This window comes from Sciurus carolinensis, chromosome X, assembly GCF_902686445.1.
Source record: "Sciurus carolinensis chromosome X, mSciCar1.2, whole genome shotgun sequence".
NCBI classification, from domain to species: domain Eukaryota; kingdom Metazoa; phylum Chordata; class Mammalia; order Rodentia; family Sciuridae; genus Sciurus; species Sciurus carolinensis.
Window position 1 is genome coordinate 40,080,129 of NC_062232.1, and position 22,863 is coordinate 40,102,991.

The 22,863-nt window shown below is 46.2% G+C and overlaps 1 protein-coding gene and 1 pseudogene across 6 annotated transcripts; one reads left to right on the plus strand and one right to left on the minus strand.

Annotated features, from left to right (window-relative positions):
* On the minus strand, positions 1-1,122 carry LOC124971445 (integral membrane protein DGCR2/IDD-like; annotated as a pseudogene).
* Positions 1,123-7,141: 6,019 nt separating this feature from the next.
* Positions 7,142-17,896, plus strand: Wdr13 (WD repeat domain 13). 6 transcript variants are annotated; one of them, XM_047536832.1, is made up of 10 exons: positions 7,142-7,281; positions 7,627-7,706; positions 8,436-8,642; positions 9,532-9,641; positions 10,000-10,130; positions 10,731-11,038; positions 11,787-11,967; positions 12,068-12,209; positions 14,489-14,607; positions 15,014-17,896. In XM_047536832.1, exons 3-10 carry the CDS (start codon positions 8,637-8,639, stop codon positions 15,196-15,198), a joined length of 1,182 nt encoding a protein of 393 aa, XP_047392788.1. In that variant the 5' UTR covers positions 7,142-7,281; positions 7,627-7,706; positions 8,436-8,636; the 3' UTR covers positions 15,199-17,896. The 6 variants fall into 6 exon arrangements, with proteins under 6 accessions (XP_047392788.1, XP_047392784.1, XP_047392785.1 ...); XM_047536828.1 differs by having other exon boundaries at positions 7,143-7,281; positions 8,402-8,642; positions 15,014-17,895; XM_047536829.1 differs by lacking the exon at positions 7,142-7,281 and adding an exon at positions 7,303-7,321 and having other exon boundaries at positions 8,402-8,642; positions 15,014-17,895.
* The last annotated feature ends 4,967 nt before the right edge of the window (positions 17,897-22,863 follow it).

The following is a 22,863-nucleotide window of genomic DNA, read 5'->3' on the forward strand; positions in this document are numbered from 1 at the left end:
CTACACCATGGTATTGAGGGACCTGTGACTGTGGCACGTCTTCAGTTGGGGTGCTCCCACTCTGGGGAGGGTTTGGGGCACAAGCAGGACACTGCTACTGTCAGCAGTCTTTCGTGTCTGCCAGGGAGGCTGCTCCAAGTATGGAGGCAATGCAATTTCAGTGTCACCATCCCCTGGGGGCAGTGGGCCAGCTTCCACAGGCTCAAAGGCATTGTCTGGATCCAGACACATGAACTTGCAGCATTCCCTGGGGTCTTTTTGATACTGCTGACATCCCTGAGGCCCCTCACAGAGGGTGGCCACACACAAGTAAGGCTCCCCTCCGTGGCAGGTACAGCTCAAGCATGGGTCATCCCCCTTGGGGGTGAAGTAGAATCCTTCATCAACCGTGTTGTCCTTGATGTTGACGCAAGTTTGACTTCTTTTACACAGAAATGAAGACTTCTCATAGCAGCTCTCAGCATGCCAGCTGTGGAAGTCATAGTGCCGCAGTGTGGGGAAGTGGAAACACTGGAGCTGGACGCAAAACACATTGTCATTCTCAGACATGGCCAAGGTGAAAACAGGATCTGGGGACAGGAACACCTCTGAGGAGCCTTTGAATGCTACCTCCCAGTGACCTTCTAAGGAGTGGTTCTGGCTGGTGAAGACATACTGATAGCCAACTCACAGCTTACGCTGGTCCCTCCAACCAAAGCTCTGCTTGGGCTGGTCCCATTCCTGGGCCAGGATGAAGCGCAGTTCCTGGTCATTGGAGAAGGCGACAAGCGAGCTGTTCACACGCTGGCAAGTCTGCGCAACATCCCAATAGTTCTCCCCAGTCAGGTAGACACGGTAGCAACCGGCCGTGCCTTCATTGTAGTGCCACCCTGTTGGGCACTTCCCTAGGAAACTGCTGAAATGAACCGGCTGTGCCACATTGATTGCATGGAAGGGTGTGGGGTTGCCTCTTCTGCCCTGCCCCAGCCACAGATCCACAGCCTCCTTCCCATGGTAAGGACCTGTCTCCCCAGTTACTTCTGGACAGTCAGCTTCATCACTCATCTTCACAAGTTGCCCATCCATCACACTGGCATGGAACGGGGGGGATGCAATGGATGACACTGCTGCAACAGGCAAACTGCCCAGGGTTGAACCGCAGCTCTGGTCACAGCGGTTCAGTGACAGTGAGCGCGAGTAGGAAGAGTAGCAGGAAAGCACTGCTGTCTGCTTTGGGCACCATTTGTTCTCTGTTCATCATCCCCGGGGCAGACGCGTGACTCCACGGGGAGGCTGAAGCAGCCAGGGCGAGGTTGGAAAGGCTGAACCCAGGCTAGGCACTGAGATGTGGCAGGCCAGGATTCCGGTGGGGAAGTGTTGGGATTAAGCGGTGATGAGGCAGGGCTGCAGACTTGCACTCAATCTAGGCCACAACCTCAGGCACTGACTCAAGCTCCGTACAAGATGGCGGCCACCCTGTTCGAACCTGCGCCACCTTGCCTCCTCCAGAAATTATTTCCTTGTTGTTTTATCTTGACAGCTAGAACAGCAGCTCTGTAAAAGCAAGGACCATTTTATATGAGTTACAGCTGTTTCCCCAGTACCTGGCACCTAGAAGGACCTGAAGAAATCCTTTCTGGAAGGCTGGCTTGATATTTGTTTGCTGGGTGCTGCTTGAGTGGTTTTTTTAAGGCTTTTCCCAACTGGAGGAATCTTGTTTCTGATTCAGGCCATGGAGTGTTGTCAACCATGAAGATATTAGGGGTTGTGAGAACTTTGGCTTGAGAGGTAGATGTTTTCCTATCAGGAAATGGTGAAATTCATCGAGTTATGACCTCACATCCCAACCCCCTTTTGCTCCATTTAGGAAGAAACTTCAGGGATGAGATAAACAAATGAAGATTCAGTGTCTGCACTCCAGTTTACCGCAGCATCATGGCTTCTTCATTTCACTATCTGGTCTTGATTCTCAGTATACCCCTTGTCACCCCAAGCCACCTAGACTTCCCCTCAAATTATGTTCTAATTTGTCCCCTGAAGTTTGGGGGCCAACTTCGGATTTCATTTCAACCTGGGATAGTCATGAAAAGCTGACGAGAGTGGTTCAGTGCTTTTCTTTGTATTCTTGGAAACCCAAATAGGCACACAAATGAAGGATGAATTTGGATAAGATCTGACCTCTTCCATCACTGGAATCACTACTGTCATGAGTATTATCTTCAAAGAGCTCTGGCTTACCTGTCTTTTCTATCTATATCTATTTTTTTGTTTGGCTGGGACCTTCAACCACATTCTAGAAGTAAAATTGCCCTAGATCCTGTTAAGAGTGAATGGGACCTGTGATCTTCCATGGGGTTGACCTTTTCTCAATCATGATTGTAACCAATGTTACTCAAAAGCTCCATGAGCCTCTTTTCCTCCATTCACTTACCTTCCTTTCTTGCAGCTCAATCTGCCCCTTCCTCTCTAGGCTCCCAACAAAATGGTTTCTTTCATCGGCTTGTTCAGAATTCAGTTTTCTTTTTTCCCTTTGTACTGGGGATTGAACCCAGAGGCACTTTACCACTGAGGTACAACCTCAGCTTTTTATTTTTTTTAAATTTTGAGATAGGGCCTCATGGAGTCTGGCCTTGAACTTGTGATCCTCCTGCCTCAGCCTCCCCAGATGCTGATATTATGGGTGTTTACCACAGGGCCTGCCTTCAGAATTCATTTTTTAATCTAATAACAATATTTACATGGTTTAAAATTGAAAACTGTCGGATACCTAACATATAAGAGGTGACTGTGGTCATTTTAATTTACAGGAGCTATCTCTGGCAAGTAGATTCTTTTTTTTTTTTCCACTTCAAATATAGAATTCTTTTAATTATTTTTAATTCTCACCAAATTACATTCCTGAGGGTCATATTTTAAAAGTTGTAAGATCATCTATTTTCCTCAATGTAGAATCCCATTCTGACGTCCCAGTAGAAGTGAGACTCACGTCACATCCCTGATTAAGATACGCCAGTTCAGCAGTGAGACCTTCCTCGGCCTCAAGTCACCTATTTGTTCTCAACAGCAAAAACAAAACATGAACACAAGAGAATAAGCCCAGGCTGGGGATATAGTTCAGTTGGCAAAATGCTTGCCTTGCAAGCACAAGGCCCTGGGTTTAATTCCCAGCACCGCAAAAAAAAAAAAAAAAAAAGAGAGAGAGAGAATAAGAGAATAAGCTCTCCTGAGAGCCCACCACTCAGGTCTGAAACAGAACACTTTTTTCTTTTCCAGTTTTCTTTTTCTTTTTATTTATTTAATAATTTATTTTTGTTGTAAACAAATGGGATACATTTTGTTTGTACATGGAATAACAGCATATCATTTGCATATTCATACATTTACATAGAGTAATGATGTTTGATTCATTCTGTTATTTTTTTCCTTCCCCCCCACCCCTCCCACCTCTCTTTTCCCTCTGTACAGTCCCTCCTTCCTCCTTTCTTGCCCCCCTCCCACCCCCCATTACGTGTCATCATCCGCTTATCAGTGAGATCATTCGTCTTTTGGATTTTTGAGATTGGCTTATCTCACTTAACATGATATTCTCCAATTTCATTCATTTGCCTGCAAATGCCATAATTTTATCATTCTTTATAGCTGAGTAATATTCCATTGTATATATATATATACCACAGTTTCTTTATCCATTCATCAATTGAAGGACATCTAGGTTGGTTCCACAGTCTGGCTATTGTGAATTGAGCAGCTATGAACATTGATGTGGCTGTATCTCTGTAGTATGCTGATTTTAAGTCCTTTGGGTATAGGCCAAGGAGTGGGATAGCTGGGTCAAATGGTGGGTCCATTCCAAGTTTTCTAAGGAATCTCCGTACTGCTTTCCAGAGTGGCTGCACTAATTTGCATCCCCACCAGCAATGTATGAGTGTACCTTTTTCCCCACATCCTCTCCAACACCTATTGTTGCTTGTATTCTTGATAATTGCCATTCTAATTGGGGTGAGATGGAATCTTAGTGTAGTTTTGATTTGCATTTTTCTTATTACTAAAGATGATAAACATTTTTTCATATGTTTGTTGATTGCTTGTAGATCTTCTGTGGCAAGTAGATTCTTATTGGTAAAAGTTTTTAAAACAATTCTACATTTAGTGGGTATTTTCTCAGTTCTAGATGCTAGTCAAAGCTTTGTAAGCATTAATTGTAAGATCTCACAATAACCGTGAAACAGGTGAAGAGACTGAGTCACAGACAAGTTATGTGACTTGCCTGAGACTACATAGCTCTTAGCTGGCAGAGCCTCTGCCAGTGGCCATGTAACTCTGTCCTCTGAAGTGAATTGTACTGCTTCTCACAGAAACAGCAGATGTTCACACAACAGGTTGTACACTTTATGTACATTAATGACTCATACTTTAAACAACCCTATCATTAGGTTGTGTTATCTAGTATCTTTAAAAATATTTTGTGAATATGAATATTGTAAAAACAAAAGTCTGACAATCTGGGCAATTCAAATTCAAATTTTTTGTTATTTGTTTTCTTTTCCTCTTTTTTTTTTTCCCATGCTGGGGATTGAACTCAGGGCCTTGCACTTGCAAGACAAATTCTCTATCACCTCCTCTAAACTGTATCCCCTGTCCTTTTTATTTTTTAATTTTTTCTCATACTGGGGATTGAACCCAGGGGTGCTTAAGTATGGAACCACATCTCCAGCCCTTTTTATATTTTAATAAGTTGCCAAGGCTGGCTTTGAACTGGTGATTCTTCTGCCTCAGCCTCCCAAATATGGAATTGAAGGCATGTGCCACTGTGCTCAGCTCACATAATTTTTCTTTGGAACAGAGTGGTGAGATGAAGAAGGGTTGGGAGGCTGCGGTTCTGGCTTAGTGGTAGAGCGCTTGCCTACCATGTATGAGGCACTGGGTTTGATTTTCAGCACTGTGTACAAATAAGTAAAGGTCCATCAACAACTAATAAAATTATTTTTTAAAAAGAAGGGTTGGGGCTGTGTCCAGGGAGGATAGACGTGAGTGGGAAAAGCATTGCTCACAGCACACATTATGCTGAAAAAGGAAAACATGTGAAAGTATACTCAATGCTGGTCAAAAATAGGGGACCATTCAAATAAAATGTTGCCCTTGAATTCCCTGGCCTTTAGATTTTCTCATTAAAATGGGGATGATACTAGAACCCACAACATTCCTATTGATTAAATTGATTCATACATGTAAATCACCTTCAACAGTACCCAGCACTTTGTCCAGTTGTTGAAGTTACATGTTTGTGCAGTGAAACAGTTTATTCAATCATGTTACAGGGTATTTAAAATGAAAACACCCTGATAGCTTACCTAAATGAATAAGAGAGCTGCTAAACCAATATAATTCAATATGATCTATTTTTGTTAGAATAAAAAAAGGGTGATCTTCCATATGTCTCCTCATTTAAGGTGGCTTAAAAAACATTCTTGTGCTTGGTACAGTGATGCACACCTGTAATCCCAGCAACTTTGGAGACAGGCAGGATTGTAAATTCAAGGCCAGCCTGGGTAAATTAGTGAGCTCCTGTTTCAAAAAAGGCTGCAGATATAGATCAGTGGTAAGTTGCCTCTGGGTTCAATCCTCAATACTGAAAAAATAACTTGTTTAGTTGATTAGTTGATAAAAATCATGTGAGGAATGTTATGAAAATAGTGTCAGTTGATGTTAAGATATAATAGGAACTATACCTTGAATTTCAACCTTGTAAATTCTGTTTCTCCTGATGAACACGTTGAGATGCAGCTTCCAATTGAAATTAAAGATGATTTGGATGACCTTGGATCCAAACTCCAAAGCCTCCTTTGCATAATTGTGTCATCTACACTTAAATTCAAGCCTCAAGCTTCCTGGGGGGCATCCAAATCCAACCACTCCCAGTCCGTGCACACATGGACTATTATCACAGAGGTGTCCAGAGCACCCTCCCTTTTGGGGGGTTACCAGGGATTGAGCTCAAGGGTGTTTAACCACTGAGCCATATTCCCAGCTCTTCATTTATTTATTTAAAATATTTTAAGTTGCAGATGGACACAATACCTTTATTGTGTTTATTTGGTTTTTTTTATGTGGTGCTGGGGAACGAACCCAGTGCCTCATATTGCTAGGCAAGGGCTCTACCACTGAGCCACAAACCCAGTCCATCATTTATTTATTTTAATTTTTTTTTTATTGGTACTGGGGATTGAACTCAGGGGCACTCGATCACTGAGTCACATCCCCAGCCCTATTTTTTTTCCTTCTCATTTAGAGACAGGGTCTCACTGAGTTGCTTAGTGCCTCGCTTTTGCTGAGGCTGGCTTTGAACTTGCAATCCTCTTGCCTCAGCCTCCTGAGCAGCTGGGATTATAGGTGTGCACCACCACACCCGGCTATTTAGTTTTGAGACAGGGTCTCACTAAGTTTCTGAGGCTGCCCTGGAACTTGCCATCCTCCTGAGTCACTCCTAAGAACTGGGCACGGTGATGCATTCCTATCATTGCAGTGGCTCAGGAGGCAGGAAGATTGGGAGTTCAAAGTCATCCTCAGGGGCTGGGGTTGTAACTCTGACGGTGCGCTTGCCTAGCATGTGTGAGGCACTGGGTTCTAGCCTCAGCACCACGTAAAAAAAATAAAGGCATGCTGTTCATCTACAAGTAAAATGTTTTTTAAAAAAAGTCATCCTCAGCAACTTAGCAAAACCCTAAGCAATTTAGCAAGACCTTGTGTCTAAATGAGGTATAAAAAGCGGCTGTGGATGTGGCTCGGTGGTTAAGCATCTCTGTGTTCAATCCTCGGTACAAAGTTTTAAAAAACAAAAACCCTAAAGAACGTACTAAAGGTTTCTGCATCTATGATTATATTTTATTCTACTATTCAAGATTTGCTCAGCTAAGATTGTGCTGCTAAAAAGCAGCCTCCACCACCCTCACAAAAAGTTGCACTGAGTTCTAGTGATTGATTCGCATACTTCTCATCCCGCCATACCTGGGACCCCTGGACATTATCCCTGTGTATAATAAAGGTGCTCAAAAGGAGTGGTTAGAACTCAAAGGGTGGAGCCTCCTTCCTTGTACCGGAAACTACTGTCCCTCAATGCGCCTGCGAGACTCCCACGCCCTGTGAAGTGTTCCTATCGATTCGCTCTGTGCTCAGCAGCTCTTTCTGTTAGCAGGCGGCCATCTTGCCTAGAGCCTGAGAAAGGGAGAAGAGAGACAGAAGGAACGGGTGACAGTGGTCTCAGGGCCGCCCCGGGGGCCTCAAGAGCCGGAGGCAGCCCCGGAGGTGGTCCTCGATCCTGGGCTATGCTCTTGGACCCGAGAAGGGAAGGCGGAGGGCGGCGGGGTCAAGATGGGTGGGGAATGTCAAGCAAGGATTGCTAGGCGGGGGAGGGGCGTTGCTATGGCGACTGGGGAGGGCGGGGTCAGGTCTGAATTGCTGCTGTGAGTCACCCCGGCGCTGCCCAGGAAGGGCAGGGCTGGGGTGATGACCATGGTAACAGCCCAGTGGGATTTCGCGACGTCCCCGGCGTGGAGGGAATCGGTGTCTATGGCAACGGCCACCTGGAGGAAGGGGCGGAACTAGATCCCTTTGCTTGGGACGCTGACATTCCAAGCCCTTATCCTGCAGGCTCCCGCGGGCGGACAAGCCAGAGGAGGAGGCCGGGGAATGGCCGCGGTGTGGCAGCAAGTCTTAGCCGTGGACGCGAGGTGAGGCGTGGGGTCGGAGCCCATGGGAGCGGAACTTACTGTGGTGCATGCGCAATGGCGATAAGTGAGGCTGGGCGGAGAACTTGCCTTATGCGGCTGCGTGGGCATGCCGGAGGTGAGCATGCGCAGTAGCAGGGTATGGGGGCACTCCCGCAAGTGAGACGACCTGGCCGGAGAGGGTTCTAAAGAGCATGCAGGGGAAAATGTGGCCAGATATGGGCATGCGCAAAGAGGCTACTGGGGATGGGGGCGGTGGAGCTCAGGTTGATGACTTCCTAGGCACTACCATTGCGCTCTCCACCCCGTCGACTTCTCCATGATCACTGAATGTGACCCCATCACCACACCACACTAACCTGTACCATTGCCTCACACTAACCATTGTCGTGCCAGCCTGGCTTCTATCATCATGCTAGACTGATCCCTTTTATTGTTTGCCTGACTCAGTCATCCCATACCACCCCAACGGAGCTGCAGAATGTGTTGTCCGCACTCTGAGCTCATCACCATGCCAGTCATTACTGCAGAATCACCACTATCACAGACCAGGAGGTACCCTCCCATCACCACCATTGATCACTCTTGCCACCCTGATCTCAATCACTGCCACACATCTCATTCGCCGGCCCTATGCCCCAAGCTGATTGATTCCCTTTGTCCCGTGCCTGCTGCCTGCCTGCCTCCTGACCCCGCAGGTACAACGCGTACCGCACACCAACGTTTCCACAGTTTCGGACCCAATATATCCGTCGGCGCAGTCAGCTGCTGCGGGAGAATGCCAAGGCTGGGCACCCCCCAGCACTGCGTCGGCAGTACCTGAGGCTGCGGGGCCAACTGTTGGGGCAGCGATACGGGCCCCTCTCTGAGCCAGGCAGTGCACGTGCCTATAGCAACAGCATCGTCCGCAGCAGCCGCACAACCCTTGACCGCATGGAGGTGAGGCCTGGTCATACCACCTGTCATGCATCTTGCTTACCTTCACTATATTCACCACAGACATTTGTCAAGCAGTGATATGTGTAAGGCACTCTTCCAGAATCTTAGGGTCAGCAGAGGATAAAGAGATAATATACCAAATAAGCCAATAAAAAGACAATAAACCTGGGACTGGGGTTGTGGCTCAGTGGTAGAGCTCTTGCCTAGCACGAGTGAGGCCCTGGGTTTGATCCTCAGCACCACATAAAAAATTTAGTTGTATGTACTGTGTCACATACAACTAAATACACATTTAAAAAGACAATAAACCTGGTAAACAGGCAATACACAAAATAAACATGTTAGCAAACATATAGCAAGCCAGATAAATATATCAATAATTACCATGGTGAGAGTAAAAAGTGCTAAGATGGAAAAATAAAACATTCTTAAGGGATTAAAAAAGGACTGGTGTAGGGGTGGGATATAGCTCAGTGGTAGAGCACATTCGCGAAGCCCTGGGTTCACTCCCCAGCACCAAAAAAAAAAGGGGGGGGACTTGATTAGGGAACAGAAGGAAGCTATGTTTGATAGGAGTGATCAGGGAAGCCTGCTTTGCTTCAAGAAGATGACAAATGAGACCTGAATGAAGTGAGAGTTTGAGCCAACTGGTTATCTTGGGAAAGGGTATTCATTCTTTGTGCAGAGGACGTGTATTGAGTATGTGCGGAACAGCGGAGCAGAAACAGGAACGAGTGAAGAAGCCATGCAGATGAGCTGTGATGGTGGGGGGGGCAATGTGTGTGATGAGAAGGGATCAGATTCTGGATATATTTTGAAGGCTCCAGGCCTCAGAGGTTCTCAAGGGCTATTTTTAAGATATATCCACCCTGACCCTCTCTTCCTGTAGGACTTTGAAGATGATCCTCGAGCCCTGGGGGCCCGAGGGCACCGCCGTTCTGTTAGCCGTGGCTCCTACCAGCTGCAGGCACAGATGAATCGCGCAGTCTATGAGGACAGGTATGCACCAGGGGCAACTGAGGGATGGGCATCCTTTTTTTTTTTTTTTTTTTTTGGTACCAGGGGATTGAACCCAGGGGTGCTTAACTACTGAGTCACATCCCTAGGCCTTTTTTGTACTTTTCCTTTGAGATAGGGTCTCACTGAGTTGCTTTGGGCCTCGCTAAGTTGCTGAGACTGACTTTGAACTTGTGATCCTCATGCCTCAGCCTCCCATGTTGCTGGGATTACAGGCATGTGCCACTGTGCCTGGCTGGGATGGGCATTCTTGAGGAAGAGAGGGGCACCAGGGTATGGCAGGTCGAACACCCACACCTACCTCCTGTCACCCTCCTCCCCATTTCCTTTTGGGGCTAAGGCCTCCTGGCAGCGTGGTGCCCACATCAGCAGCAGAGGCAAGTCGGGCCATGGCTGGGGACACATCGCTGAGCGAGAACTATGCCTTTGCAGGCATGTACCATGTTTTTGACCAGCATGTGGACGAGGCAGGTGAGCCAGTGTATGACGGGTCCCATCACCAATTTTTGTCCAATCAGCTACCCAAGGTATCCTTTTCCAGAATGCAGGGCCTCTGACATGCCTCTTAAGGAGGAATTACCATCCATAAAGCCTTTGACAAACTCAAAAGTCCTCTCCAAAGTGGTGTGCAAAGTCTTGGTACTTTATATACTATAAAGGACCTCAGAAACTCAAGAGAGTACTTTGCAGCAGGCTGCCTGGGTTCTTGAGTCACTGGGAAGAGTTCAAAGCCTTTGCTGATGATAAATTCCCTCGTAGAGAGCAGAGAGGGCTACACAGTGTCAGGTTTTTCAAACTGCTGACACATGGGTGATTGTAAAGTGCTCTCTAAGACAGTAGGAACTTTTTCACATTGCAGAAGACTTTTGAAATCTGCAAAGTACCTACTGAAATTTAGGGAGCATTTTGGCAGAGGATACAACTGCCTTTGTCAGCCAAGGAATGCCCTTTGCTGAGGCCACCATTCCTTTTGCAATGGGGTCCCAGCCCCCTGTACACATGTCGGAGCCTTTTATAAACAAGTGCCCAGCAAGTGTGCTGACTCCCACAAATGGCTCCTTGGCATTGCAGTCCCAAGGGTGCGCTTCGCCAATGACGACCGGCACCGCCTGGCCTGCTGCTCCCTCGATGGCAGCATCTCCCTGTGCCAGCTGGTGCCCGCCCCACCTACTGTGCTCCGTGTGCTGCGGGGCCACACCCGTGGCGTCTCCGACTTTGCCTGGTCCCTCTCCAATGACATCCTCGTGTCCACCTCGCTCGACGCCACCATGCGCATCTGGGCTTCCGAGGACGGCCGCTGCATTCGGGAGATCCCTGACCCTGATGGCGCCGAACTGCTCTGCTGCACCTTCCAGCCCGTCAACAACAACCTCACTGTGGTCAGGCTCCAGGGCACCTGCTCACAAAGGGCGGGCATGCCGGGTCCAAGGGCTGTCTGTGGGCATCAGAATATAAGGTCTAGGAGCCCTCCCTAGTCCTGCCACATAGCATTGCTACTGTGGTCAGACTCAAAGGGAAACCTGCCAGAGAATGGGAAACACAGTTCTGGTCTGAGATGGCCTTGCTGTGGTAGACTCCAGGGGGTGAGGCTGGAGATGCGGTCATGGCTCCTGGACCCCTTCAGTCCCATTGGTCAAAGTCCTAGTTTTTCACCTGCATGGGGCTCTGGAGAACAGGGCGATGAGGCTGAAACTTCATCTAGTCTATCACTGTGGTCAGACTCCAGAACAGATCAGTCAGGGCATAGGGGTAGTATATGAAAAATTTGGTATGGCTTGGGGGTGGTGGCATTAGGTACAGGGAACTGTGCAAGAGTGAGCTGGGGTTTAGGGCTCTTTCTTGTTTTAGCAGGAGCAGCCTCTCAGTCTCCAGGAAGGAGTGGTCAGGGCACAGGGGAAAGCTATTATTTTATTATAGGCCTGGGAAAGCCCTTTGGTTTTCAGACTGGCCAAGGGTCAGTATTATGGCTGTGACCCCTTTAGTCCCATGAGCAGCTTATTCTACTCTGGGCAGACTGCAAGGGAACATGACTGAGTCACCTTCTGCTCTACCCACTGCAGTCCCACTCTGGTCAGACTCAAGAAGAGACTGTTGGGGCACAGGACGATGTATGCATTCTACCCACAGGTGGGGAATGCCAAGCACAATGTGCATGTCATGAACATCTCCACTGGCAAGAAAGTGAAAGGTGGCTCCAGCAAGCTGACAGGCCGTGTCCTTGCCCTGTCCTTCGATGCCCCTGGCAGGCTGCTCTGGGCGGGTGATGACCGTGGCAGTGTCTTCTCCTTCCTCTTTGACATGGCCACAGGTAGGCAGGCCATAGACCTGCATCTGGGTGCTCTCCCTCTTGTCCTTCCAGGGCTCAGCCTTCACCTTCATCTTTGCCTCCCCTGCCTCCACTGCTATAGGAAAGCTGACCAAAGCCAAGCGGCTGGTGGTGCATGAGGGTAGCCCTGTGACCAGCATCTCTGCCCGTTCTTGGGTCAGCCGTGAGGCCCGGGACCCCTCGCTGCTCATCAATGCTTGCCTCAACAAGCTGCTGCTATACAGGTGGGTCCCTACCCCATCAGGTTCACTTTGGCAGGGACAGGGTAAGAAGGCCTTCCTCCTCCATCAAACTGGGAGAGGAGCCTATCTCCCTCATCAGATTAATTTTACTGAGGGTGGAGGTCTGGCTTCATAATATGATGACAGGTCTGGCAGTATAGCTCAGTGGTAGAGCACTTGCCCAGGATGGGTGAAGCACTGGGTTTGATCCTCAGCATCACATTAAAAAAATAAATAAAATAAAGGTATTATGTCCATCTACAACTAAAAAAATTTTAAGAATATTTTAAAAAATTAACTCAATTATGATGATAATAACAATAATGTGAGTAACAGGGGAAATAATAGCAGTAGTGTGCCTCTGTATGGCAACTGCTGTGGCCAGGCCCATTCAAACCGCTTTCCGTGTATCAATTTGATTCTCACACTAACCTGTGAAATAGGTACTGTTATTATCTCCATTTTATAATTGAGCACATTGAGGCATAACAGGTCAGGGTCATGGGCTGGGGAAGTAGCTCAGTGGTAGATGCTTGCCTAGCATCAGGCCCTGGGCACCATCCCTAGCACTGCAAAAACAAAGGGGGAAAAAAGGAAAAAGAAATAAAGAAAAAAGACCAGAGTGCCTTAGAGCTGAGACCTGCTTCCCTTCCTTCCTTTCACTTATTGTATTTACTTATTTTCTGGTGCTGGGGATGGAATCCAGGGCCTTGCACATCTTAAGTCTATGTACTATCACTGAGCTACACCCCTAGCACTATTGTTGTTTGGCATGTCTGTGGGGGAGAATTCCCTTTCCTCACTCACGTCTGTCATGTTACCCAGTTGGGGCTCACAATCTCTGGATTGTGCACTAAACCACTTAGGCTGGCTGGACACAGTGGCACATACCTGTAATCCCAGAAACTTGGGAGGCTGAGGCAGGAGGATTGGAAGTTGGAGGCTAGCTGGAGCAACTTAGTGAAACCCTGTCTCAAATAAAAAATAAAAAGGGCTGGGGGTGTAGCTAAGTGTTAGAGTACCCATGGGTTCACTCCCCAGGACCACACACACACACACACACACACACACAAAACCACACAAAAGACATGTCCAGGCCCTACTCCAGTTCAACAATTTCAGAAGTACTGGGTGTGTCTGGGTTTGGTATATTGAAAAAGTCTCCAAGCAATGTCTGACCTGTTCTGGCCTGGCCTGGCCTGAAAACCACAGCCCAATAAGATGTCAGTTCTGGAGATTGAACCAAGGACCTTATACGTGATAAGCAAGCACTACCACTGAGTTTATCCCTAGACCTGTTTAATTTTCTTTAAATTTTGAGACAGGGTCTTGCTAAGTTGCCCAGGCTGGCCTTGAACTTGGCAATTCTTCCTGTTCCAGCCTTCTGAGTAGATCATAAATGTCTGCCACCATGCCCAACAACAGAATGATTTTTAATTGTACTATTAATCTTCAAGAAATTTTCTATATAGATATACACGTTTACTTTTTTTTTTTTTTACTTCTAGTATACTCTTAGGTTTTTGCCCACTTCTCCCACCCTCTGCCTTCCCTCCTCCTGCCACCTCTGCCTTCCCATTGCCACAGCAAGGATGGTGATAATAGGCATCTTTCCACATGTGTTCTCTCTCTGCCCTCAAGTCCTTGGTGTGTGCACACACCCACATGTTGAGGGACACTCATTGTTTTACAGAAATGGGCCCCTCCTGCATCTTGTCCACATCTCAAATTTACCCCTGGGAGATGTCTTATGGAACCCCTGCCCCCCACAGGTTACCCATAGTAGCTGTACCTCATTCTCTTTAGTAACTTCAGTTCTCCATTGGGTGGACTGACCATGATTTATACAGTCACTTCCTCTCTGTGCCTGTCTTGACACCAGATCTTTTAGAAAGAGCTCCTTAAAATGAAAGACTAGTTAACAAAACTCTAGAGGCTCTCATTCATGTCTACTGATACAGTTTCTGAACCCTCATGAACACACACAGCAGCCTGTACTTACAGGTGTATGCTATCCTCTCAACACTGGATTTAATGCCAGGCAGAGTGGCACATGCCTGTCATTCCAGCTGTTTAGGAGATTGAGGCAAGAGCTTGAGCCTGGGAGTCCAGGGCCAGCCTGGGCAACATAGTGAGACTCGTTCTTATAAAAAAAAAAAAAAGGTTTCATGAACCTTGAAAAGATCTCAGGCACAGGGGTGGGGACACAAGATTGGCCCCCCTGCTAGCCCTCTCCTGGAGCAGAGGCTATGCCCTGACTCGCTCTGTCATTCTCTTCTCAGGGTGGTGGACAACGAGGGGACCCTGCAGCTGAAGAGAAGCTTTCCCATTGAGCAGAGCTCACACCCTGTGCGCAGCATCTTCTGTCCCCTCATGTCCTTCCGCCAGGGGGCCTGTGTGGGTGAGTCCCGGAAGGGCAGGGTGCCTGGGTGACTGGGAAGGAACAGACACCAGGTCTGCTACTGTCCTGACTCAGACATCACAACACCCTAATGCCATGACTTCCTGGGCTTCATGTCCTCTTATGCCCTGTCAGCCTCACACAGGAACTCACAGCTCCAAAAACTTTGAACACAGACCCCCAAATAACCCAGAAACTTCACAGCCTGAGACACAGGCTCCCAAACAGCCCAGAGATCCCACATTGTACACACAGAACCAAAATCATCATGACCTTCCATCTAGGGATGGTTACCCTTTTCAAACCTCTGCAAGCCATGCTAGGTCTTCACACCTCAGATATCTCAGGGCCTTCTTACCCGCAGCACCCCAGTTGTCCTGATGGCCTCTCCCTCTCACCCGGACAGTGACAGGCAGTGAGGACATGTGCGTGCACTTCTTTGATGTGGAGCGGGCAGCCAAGGCTGCTGTCAACAAGCTGCAGGGCCACAGTGCACCTGTGCTTGACGTCAGCTTCAACTGCGACGAGAGCCTGCTGGCCTCCAGTGACGCCAGTGGCATGGTCATCGTCTGGAGGCGTGAGCAAAAGTAGGGTCCTGCAAGCCCTGTGCTGTCCACCGCCCCCCCACCTCCTACCCTGGCCTTGTGTTGTAAATAAAGTTTCTGTGGTTGTGCTGAGGGCCAGATCCCAGGTCTGCCAGGGGGCGGCATGGGGGAGTGGGCAGCTCTGGGACCCATGATGGAAGGAGTTCCACTTATTCATGCAGTGTTGTGTTCATTCATTCAACAAGCACTTACTGAATGTCTGCTGTATCAGCCTTTTACAGCCATGCATTCAACAGTGTTGAGCACCAGCTGTGTGCCAGGAACTGTTCTAAGCCCTGGGGATACAGCCGTGGCCTAATATGACAGAAATCTCTGTCCTCATGGGCTTGTATCCTAGTGGAGGCAAGCACACAATAGACAAAAGCATGGCCAGTCCCCCACTTATGATGATTCCACTTATGATCTATCCACTTTCCTACTTCTAAACTCTTTGATGGTATGAAGGCATACCCATACTAGTCTGTTTTTTCACTTTCAGTACAGTGTTCAGTAAGTTACATGAGTAGTCAGTACTTTATTATAACGTGGGCTTCGTGTTTGATGAGTTTGCCCAACTGTAGGCTAATATAAGTGTTCTGAGTACCTATAAGGTAGGCTAGGCTAAGGTAGGATATGTGGTAGGTTAGGTGTGTTAAATATATTTTCAACCTATAATGTATTTATCAGGATCTAACCCCATTGCAAATCAGGAAGCATTTATATGTAATAAGTCAGCTAAAGATAAGTGGTATGAAGAAAAATAAGGCAAGGAAGGGAGATAGTGTGGGAGTGGGGGTTGCAGTCCTTTTGGTGATGTCATTAGGGAAGACATTGTTGACGGTATCATTTAGACAGAAGTCCAGAATGAAATGAGAGGGAGCCATTGTGTATAGGAGAGAACATTCTCGACAAAGAAAAAAGCCCGAAGAAATGCACTGGAGGCTATAGAGGGTGCCTGAAGGATCACTGTAGGCCTGAGCGTGGTAATAGGTGAGTTCAAACAGGCCAGGTGCTGTTAGGGGTTCATGGGCCATCGTGAGGACGTCAACCTTTTTCTTGAGTGAAGGAGAAGTCACCAGTTGTAAGCAGAGGAGGAACATGATCTGGTGACAGTGGAGGAGTTGGGTAAATGATGCTGGGTTCTGTCCCAGGGGATTCATCATATTAGGCTGTAGAACTCTGCCAGGTCCTCCAGGAGGCTGAGACTCTGCAGATCTTCCAAATGATAGCTCCTGCCTGAGTGGGCCCCTACTTTTATATTGGACTGTTTTCCACAAGCAGGGAGTAGAGATGTTGATTTCTTGGAGCGCCCAGTTGGTGCAGATATCCGTGGACCCTGAGACAGCTTGGGGCTTCTGCTGTGGGATGGAGGCAATGGCAAATCTCCCAGACCATTCTTTTCTCCTCCTGTGCACACCCAGGGCCCACATCAAGCACTGCAAGAGCTCAGAAACCAAAAAGTGATGTTCAGTAAGGAACCCTGAGTAAGGAGAGATCATTTGGATTTTGACAGGGATAAATAACCTAAGTCCCTTGTTAATAATCAGAATGACCAGGAAATGTCCTTCCCTCTGGCTCTGTATTCTGCCATGAATATGTCAATTTGAACTGTGACTAATATCTTAGGACCTCAGGGTCAGCCAACAAAGTCAGACTCCAGCCTGGTGTCCCAACATTGTTGAGCTCCAGAACTAACACCACCAGTCTTCTTGGGGCAGGAAAATAATCTGTTCAGTTTCCTGATATTTGGCAAAAAGATTTCTGATACTTCCCTCTGACAGAACTTAGGCAAATGGTGATAAGCCAGGGACATAGGGAGCTGGGTCATTCACACATATTGTGTATCATTGTCCCCAATAACAACTACAGGTTCAGTAATATGCTAAGAGGACTCATAAGACCCAGCATATGGTTGTATTCATGAATACTGTTTATTACACCAAAATACAGAATAACATTAGCAAAGGGAAATGGTGCCTGGAGCCAAGTTGTGGGGAGACCAGGCACAAGTTTCCAAGGATCCTCTCACAGTTAACTCATCGGATGTGCTTAGTTCTCCTGGTAATGGGGTTGTGACAGTATGTGAAATGTTGCCAACCAGGGAAGCTCATCAGAGACACAGGGCTAGGGTTTTATTGAGGGCTAGTCACAGAAACACCCCTTTCCCAGCACACTGGCCCTTATCCAAATTCCAGATTCCCAGAAGGAAAGCAGGTGTTTGGCATGAACCACATTCCTTGTGCAAATAATTGAGGCACAGTGAGCCATCCTTACCTTTTAGGGAGTCATGGGAACACTTCTGAAATATAAGTTCCCAGACAGCAGTCAGAACCAACCTTGAAGCAGGCCTTTCCAAGGAGAGCAGTTCAGATCTGCCATGTTAAGTCTTCTGCACTATATGCCACACTAAATAGATGCTCAGTTTCAGCCAAGGCCTCTAGATGGCAAGATAATTATGGAGCACCTCAGTTTTCTTAACTTCTTTTCATTACACTCTTCATGGTTTATTGAGTCTGGATTCAGGATGATTGGTCATGATTGTTGTGCATGATTTTGGGGGGTTTCCTCCTTGTGAAATTTTTGAGGTGGCAGAGTTAACATTTCTACTTTAAATTCTTCTTGTTGATACTTTTCTTTGGCTGCAAATCTAAGGGAAAATAAAAACTGGACAAATAATAAAGAATAAAAAATAACATACGTTGGTCAAACGTGGGCCTCTGTTAACTTGTCCATCATCACTGTGCCTCTGATTTGACATCAGATCTGGAGCTCTGTTAACCATTCCACCATCAATGCCACTCTCCCATTCCCTTATAGCTGGGCCTCCATTAACTTGTCCATGCCCCTTGTCTGACTTTGAACTGTTATGTTTAACTACTTAACCATCAAGAGCCTCTCTGGCAGGAGCCTAAAAGTGGGCCTTTATTAATTATTACCCCACCAGTCAGTTACCACTGGTCAAGTCTCAAACCAGGGCTTCTGTAAGATATTCCACCAGCAACCATCCTCTAAACTGTCCTTGAACTTAAGCTTCTGTTAGTTACTTTGTGAGCAGTGTCCTTTTGCTCTGAGGATCCTCAATCCTGACCTTGAATCTGAGCCTCTATTAGTTATTTCACTGTCAGTTCTCTAATGGTGTCAATTCCAGTCAACACCTCTATATTAGCAGTTGGACCATTAATACCTGTGTAGTCCATAATTAAACCCAGGCCTCTTAACTATTCTAACATCACTCTTTGACCTAAAATCTGGGCATTTGTTTGTTTGTGGTGCTGGAGAATCAAACCCTGAGCATTGCACATCACATGCTAAGCAAGCTCTCTACTACTAAGTTACATCCCCAGCCTCTGGGCATTTCTTTATTTTTTCTTTATTTTGTACCAGGAATTGAACCCAGGGGTGCTTAACTACTGACTCACATACCCTTTATTTTTTATTTTGAGATGGTCTCACAAAGTTTCTTAGAGCCTCATTAAGTTATTGAGGCTGGCTTTGAACTTTCAATCCTCCTGCCTCAGTCTCCAGAGCTGCTGGTGTTACAGGTGTGTACCAACATGCCTGGCCGCTGGGCATTTCTTAATGGTTCCTTAACTGATGCTTGTCTAGTATGACCTCAAACCCAGGTATTTTAAAGACTACCACCATGAGTATCCATCTGGCATATGCTTAAACCTGGGCCTCTGTTAATGCTCCCACCATCTTTTGTTTATTTATTTATTTTGGCACTGGTAGTTGAACCCAGGGATCCTTTACCACTGAGTGACTTCCCCTGCCATTTTTTTTTTTTTTTTTTTTTTTTTTGCAGTGCTGGGGATTGAACTCAGGGACTTGTGCTTGCAATGCAAGCACTCTACCAGCTGAGCTATCTCCCCAGTCCTCCCCTGCCTTTTTTATCTTTTATTTTGTGAAGGTCTCACTAAATTACTGTGAATGCCCTTGAACTTGTGATCCTCCTGCCTCAGCCTTCCAAGTTTACAGGCCTATGCCACCATGCCCGGCAATGCTTCCAGCATCAAGACCCCTAATTTTATTTTGAACCCGAGTTTTTTTTCTCTCTCCTGTCAGTGTCATGGTGCTCTAAACTCCAGTTTGGGGCTCTATGATCCCACCATCAGTAACTCTTTGCCATCCAAGCATGACGATGCATGCTTGCAATCCCAGCTACTCAGGAGACTGAGACAGAAAGATCGCAAATTCAGGGTTAGCCTGGCAACTTAACACGATTCTGTCTCAAAATACACAGGGCTAGGGTGTAGCCCAGTGGTAGAGAACTCCTGGCTTCCATCCCCAGTATGGTGGGGATGAATCCAGGCCTCAGTGAATTCATGGTCAGTGCTCCTCAGATCTGATATCTGAATTTGAACCTCTATTAACTTTTCCACACTCAGGTTTGGAATGTAGGTTAGTGGTCAAGGGCTTGCCCAGCAGGTGCCAAGTCCTGAATTCAATCCCCAACACTGCAGAAAAAATAAAGAAAACTTTTCCACATTCAGTGCTCTTCTGGCCTTGACCTCAGTAAACTAGTCCACTATTTATACCCTCTGATATTGCTTCAAACCCTGGCCTTTATTTACTATTTCTCTGTAACTGCTGCTTTGATCTGATCTTGAACCTTGGGCACTGGTCACACCTGCAGTATCAATTCTTTCTGGGGCAGGCCTCAGGCCTGTGTGCTTATTTACTATTCCATGGTTGTTTCCCCCTGTTCTGTCCTTGAACCTGAACTTCTGCAAACTATTCCACCATCAGAACCCCTCTGATCTCATTTGAAACAAATTCTGGCTGAAAATTCTTTTTTTGACCTTCAGTCTGGGTCTCTTGTTAATATCCTATCATCACTGGCTCTCTGCTCTAGCTGGACCTTTCTGAACTCTAAAACCATGAAGGCATATCTGGTCTGACCTTGAACCCAGACTCTATTAGCTTTGTCTCTATCAAGACCCACTTTGATCTGAATATTCACATGGACATCTCTTAACTAAATAAGCATGACAGACCCCTCATCCAATCAAAACCGAGAGCTTTGGTTGACTATTCCACCCCTGGTATCCTCTGCCCGACCTCAAACCTGGGCCTCACTAAACTTTTCCACCATTATTGGTCCTCTGGTCTGACCCTGAAATGACACTTCTCTTAATTTCTAAAATCAAGTCCTCTGTTTTGATTTTGAACTATCCTCACCTCTCTGGTTGACCTTTTCTGTTACCAAGTCCACCATCGGTATCCTAGTCTACCTTAAAAAACAAATGTCTCTGTGCACCATCAAACCATCCCTGCTCTTCTGGCATGGCCTTGAAATCAGGCCTTCATTTGATAATCCAGCTTAAAGGTCCTTCTGGTCTCAAATCAAACCCAGACCTCTATTAATTCTTGATCCAAGAATGCCACGCTGATCACACCTGGGCTTCTTTTTAACTATGCAACCTCTAGTCCCCTCTAGTCTTAATTTGAACAGGTCATTTTAACCGTTAAACCTTCAGTGCTCCATTGGTCTGACCGTAAGTCTGGTTCACTGTTAACCACTACAGCATCAATGACCATCTGGCCTGTTCTCAAACTGAAGTTCCCTTTCAAAGTTATTTCACCTTTAATGTTATCCTGATTCTTAATAAAAGCTCTTCCACTATCCTTACTCTCTGATCTGATTCTTTTTCTACATTAAAAAATTTTTGTGGTCCTAGGGATTGAATTCAGGGTTTCTCTGCCACTAAACAACATCACCCGTCCTTTTTAATTTTCTTTTTAAATTTTGAGATAGTATCTCACTAGGTTGCTTAGACTGGCCTCTAACTTGGAATTCTCCTACTTCAGCCTCCTGAGTTGCTGGGATTACAGGCATGAGCCATCACACCTGGTTTAGTCTGATTTTTAGCCAGGACTTAAATGCTTACTCTTCCATAATCCAAGATATTCTTGTCTAGTTACCCAACACAGCCAATTAACTGTTGCAAAATCTTTCCACCTCAGGCCTGGCTTCAAACCCAGTCCTTTGTTAAATATACCACCATCATTTCCCTCTGGTTTAGCCTTGAACTGAATCCTCTGATGCTCCATCACTGGTACCCTGAGGATCTATTGTTGAACTTATACAGTTGTTATTGCTTCCAACATCAGTGCACCTAGAGTCTGAATTTCCCCAGGTTTTGTCAAATATTCCAGAATCTGTTCCCCTCTCAACCGACGTCACCCAGATATTCATTTAGTTGTCCCCATCTCTTTTTCTCTGGTCTCATCCTAAACTAGGGCCTCTGTTAACTACTATACCATGAATAACCCTCTAGTCTGAATTCAAGCATTTGTTGACTATTCTATCAATACTCACACCTCCATCTAGATATCCAAACAGAATAATTGTTAACTAATTAAAAATATTGGCTTCTCTTACTGACCTTAAATCTGGCCCTCTTTATTCCTGGTATCTTATTGAACTGTGTGTATTAACTCTTCTTTCACTAATGCCCCTCTTATCTGAATTGAAACCATGATCTCTGTTCATTTTTTCACTATCAATTCTCCCCTAATAGTGTCACCTCAACCTAGGCCTCTGATGAGGACACCACTGTTAACGCTTCTCTGACCTGAGCTTAAACAAGGGCTTTGGTTAGCGAGGTTGCCATCAATACCCTCCTGTTTTAGAGTACTCACCCACTCACCCTGGCATAGGTTAATTGGTTCATCATTCATACCCTATTTCTTTTTTGTTGTTGTTCTTTTTAGATACACATGACAGTAGAGTGTATTTTGACATATCATACATACATGGAGTATAACTTCCCATTCTTGTGGTTGAACATGATGTGGAGTTACACTGGTTGTGTATTCATATATGAACATAGGGAAGTTATATGTCCAATTCATTCTACTGTCTTTCCCATTCCCATCCCACCTCCCCTCCCTTCATTCCCCTTTGTCTAATCCAATGAGCTTCTTTTCTTCCCTCCCTCCAACCCTTATTGTGTGTTAGCATCTGCATGTCAGAGAGAACATTTAGCCTTTGGTTTTTTGGAATGGGCTTATTTCACTTAACATGATAGTCTCCAGTTCCATCCATTTACTGGCAAATGCCATAACTTCATCCTTCTTTATGTCTGAGTAATATTTCATTGTGCATATGTATCACATTTTCTTTTTCCACCAATGTCTATTTTCTGATCATAAATGTGGGCCATTGTTAAGTCTTTCAATATCCATGCCTCTTTGATACGATTTCAAGCCTGAATTTATGGTAAAGATTCCAGCATTAGTAGCATTCTGTTCTGAATTAGGACTTCAAAATGGCTACTCCTGGGGAAATATACTACAGTCCGGATTTAATGGGGTGTTCTCAGAAACAAATGTGGATTCTAGAGGAGACACAGACTAGGATGTGGATATGGATACCCTATGATCTATACCTGACTCTAGGTGAACCCAGGAGTCTCCACATCCTGGTCTGTGTGACCCCAGAAGTGCTCGTACCCCATGTATGACCCAGAAAGTTTCATACCCCAGTGCATATGTAACCAGGAGTGTCCACATTCTAGTCTTGGTTACCAGAGGATTGCTGACTCCCTACTCTGTGTGGTTCCATAAGTTTCCATGCTTCAGACGGTGGTATGCCAGAAGCATTCATATCTCAGTCAGTATGACATCAGGAGTATCTAGATCCAGTCTGTCTGATCCCTGTATTTCC

Excerpts from the sequence above, each read along its gene's own strand:
- Wdr13 (XM_047536828.1), top strand. The coding sequence starts at position 7,666 with ATGGCCGCGGTGTGGCAGCAAGTCTTAGCCGTGGACGCGAG. Across the intron at positions 7,707-8,401 it reads GTCTTAGCCGTGGACGCGAG|GTACAACGCGTACCGCACAC; the intron begins GTGAGGCGTGGG and ends CTGACCCCGCAG. Across the intron at positions 10,131-10,730 it reads CCAGCATGTGGACGAGGCAG|TCCCAAGGGTGCGCTTCGCC; the intron begins GTGAGCCAGTGT and ends TTGGCATTGCAG.